Raw genomic sequence first — 3119 nt, 5'->3', positions numbered from 1 at the left:
TCTTATTTAAATGACTTTCTCTTAGGTTTTCTTGTGTTGTTCCTACTTTTTAAGATATAGAGCTCTGAATGAAAAAATAGTTTTTTTTATCGCTTTCAAACAGCCGCCATTTTTTACTTCCCCTACCTTTACTTGGCAGACTCCTCAATTTTGACTATTAATTATACATAGTTTTCATTAAAGTAATCAAAAATTGGGGTGAGATAAGGGCCTTTTTTCTCCTCTAGGGCTCTTGTACTATTTTTTGAAGCATTCGTACTTCTTATTTCATTCTGGATTTAAATTTATCCTGTGATTGTGTTATTGTTGTAGGATGGAGCGGAGATGAGGATGCTTTTTAGCCGCCGACTTCGAGCGGTGTGGAGCAGGCTCGGGCTGGTGGCGCTGGTCCTCTGGGGACTGGTCGCTCTGGCCCTCCTCTGGCAGCCGGCCTTACCGTCCCCGCCCGTCCGCTCAACTACTCCCACCACTCTACCTCTAAATCTTCGCCGCGACCTCTACGGCGAAGAGGGTAAGTACAATAACATTTATATGCATGTAGTAATATTTATAAAAATTATATTGTAATAGTGCCTTCCGAAGTTCCATTCTGGAATTCCATTAAGTTGTCGTGCAGGCTCAAAAATAAATATCTTAACATCTTGCTCTATCAGTATGTGCAAGACAAATTCACATGTACACAACTACAGTGCGGCCGACTCGTCTATCCGACCGATTAGTCGAACCCTACTCAAGCATGATGACCTGTAGCCCTCTGTTTAATGGATAATATTGATTTTTTTCACCGATAAAGTGACGACGATTTTATTATCACTCCTTATCGTTAGCAGAATATTCAATAATCTGTAGATACAGCGTTTTGTAGGAAAGTCTTACGTAGAGATAAAACAATTTTAAATTATATTACTTAGATCAGATTTACTAAATGTATTATAATGTACAGTTGTAAATAGCAATAAATAAATATTAAAAAATAAAATTCTATTCAATTTTCGGTGAATCCATTTCCTTTTATTAGGAGTATTCACGATCTTTAGTTTAACATGCTAAATGGAGAAATATTTCCTATCTTTACCATATTAAAACGATAAACACATAACATGGTTGATAGTCTGTTACTAGGTCTTTTAAATGGAGACTGACGTCACGCAAACAGACTCTGAGCTTGTCACCGTTTTATTTGTAGTCGTGTTAACTTACTCGCTCGTATTTTGTGCTGTGATTGTGTTAGCATTGTTTCGGATGATTTTAAAGCTAACTTGTCAATTAGCTCATCTTGATTCTCTTCCTTACAAGTCAGAAGATTAACAAGGCACTCAGTAGCCAAACTTCCACTTTTCAAACAATTCAGACATGTTATAATAAATTACTTTAATCAAAACTTAGAAATAAACAATAACATGAAGTTTTGAAAGGAAAGGTTATAACACAAGTTGCTCAGAAAATCCGCTTGGAGCTCTTATGCATTAAACATTTAACATGACTTGAAATTGGGCTGCTCACAAGCCTATAATTATAACATTTAACATGGTAAAACATTTTACATTTAACACAACAACTTGAATACCGCTATTGATTCCATTTGACTGATAAGTGTTGTGCAAAGATAAGAGCGTATCGACTCACAAATTGCTTTATAAGATTTATCTTCGGGTTTCCCAAGTGCTTTTACGTCTCCTGTTGGTATCTCGAGCTGATATGGCATTATCCTACTTTCTGAAGGAAATACCTCCTTGGTTTTTTTCTCGTCCAGTAATTGAAAACTAAAATACTATGTATACCCTCAATTTCTTCAATTTACGTTCTTCAATCTATTCATTAAATACTAGCTTCCAAATAATGATTTTACCGGCTACATATATATATATATATATATGAACCATTAATAATAATACTCGCATATTTTAAATATAACAGATATTGTTTATTTATGGGATTTGCTGCATTGTTGTATTAGGAATTAAGTCCGTCTACATACAGTGTGTATTACAGCTTAAAGCTTAGTTCTAGCGACCAAGTCCCCACAGATAGTCACCAGAGAGTAATAGTGTAATTGCTACTCACTCAACCCTCAGTGGCACAGTCTACAATAACAACTGCTCATCTAAGACGAACTAGAAGACGAGGTCGCTTGGTTACCTGTGCCCTTTTAGGCGAAATATTGGTTTCATTTACATTCAAGAAGTTTTTACATTATTGTTGTTTGTTGTATAATGAATAAATAAATCCTTTTATATTTGATATGCTGCCATTTGGAATTTTCGCACAAATATTTATCTTTTAAATAAAACTATATTTATGAGTAATAATTTTTTTAAAATTTATTTGATACTGGCCGGAACTTTTAGCAAATTCATTTTTGAACAGAGGCCTCAGCGAGTACAATTCAGGGTTAATATAAGTTAAGGTACAGCTAAATTTTAACAGTAAAATTTAAATATTTTTCAGTGGGGCAAAACAGTTATTTATTACGTAAAGTTTTACCTGAATATATTCATTATAAAATATGAAGCCTTTACCAAATGTGTGTATTGAAATTCTTGACAATCTAACGTTATCAAGACTCCGTTCAAAACATATTGTTCTTAGGAATGAGCATAATGTCGCTTATTGTTGTAATGAATTAAAGAGAAAAAGGAAACATATTTTATGCGAGAGTTGTCGCAGGACTAAACTAGTATAATAATTTATCTATTAGGGAGCTAAAAAATAATTTTCGATATACAAAATAAAATAAAATACAGGATATAGATGATAAAAAATGGGCCTTGAGACTGTTGAAAATAAATGCGGACAACCGGTTGTGAGGTCAGCGCACTCAGAGCTGTGTTCGCGCTTGGCTTTAGGTCACTTCATTAATCGTTTACACATCACAACGAGATCACCACATTCAGGGAGAAGGGAAAAGGGATTCGCTGGCCCCATGGAACTGGGTAATAAGGTAAATTTATTTTGGCCTGTATTATATTTTATTCGTTTAAATCGATCTTTTAATTAACCTAATATAAAACTATTATCATTTTTTGTATTTAATAAGTTTTGTTTTTTCTCTAGTCTTCCATCGAAAACCTAAATAGTATAACCGCAAATTTTGATTTATCCTTAGTTATACGTTTATC

The 3119-nt window shown here is 33.9% G+C and overlaps 1 protein-coding gene across 1 annotated transcript in view; it reads left to right on the top strand.

Moving 5' to 3' along the window:
• The first annotated feature begins 292 nt into the window (after positions 1 to 292).
• Positions 293 to 3119, top strand: part of LOC106691659 (putative polypeptide N-acetylgalactosaminyltransferase 9) — a 48240-nt gene continuing 45413 nt past the window's right edge. Inside the window, exon 1 of the mRNA XM_067052535.1 lies at positions 293 to 511. Within this exon, the coding sequence (XP_066908636.1) occupies positions 325 to 511 (187 nt within the window). The 5' untranslated portion in view covers positions 293 to 324. The remainder of the gene's footprint in view (positions 512 to 3119) is intronic.

Source organism: Halyomorpha halys, unplaced genomic scaffold (assembly GCF_000696795.3).
Source record: "Halyomorpha halys isolate HHAL.00 unplaced genomic scaffold, Hhal_1.1 Scaffold2629.1, whole genome shotgun sequence".
Classification (NCBI taxonomy): domain Eukaryota; kingdom Metazoa; phylum Arthropoda; class Insecta; order Hemiptera; family Pentatomidae; genus Halyomorpha; species Halyomorpha halys.
The sequence above is the reverse complement of the archived record's forward strand: the minus strand, read 5'-3'. Positions and strand labels throughout refer to the sequence as shown.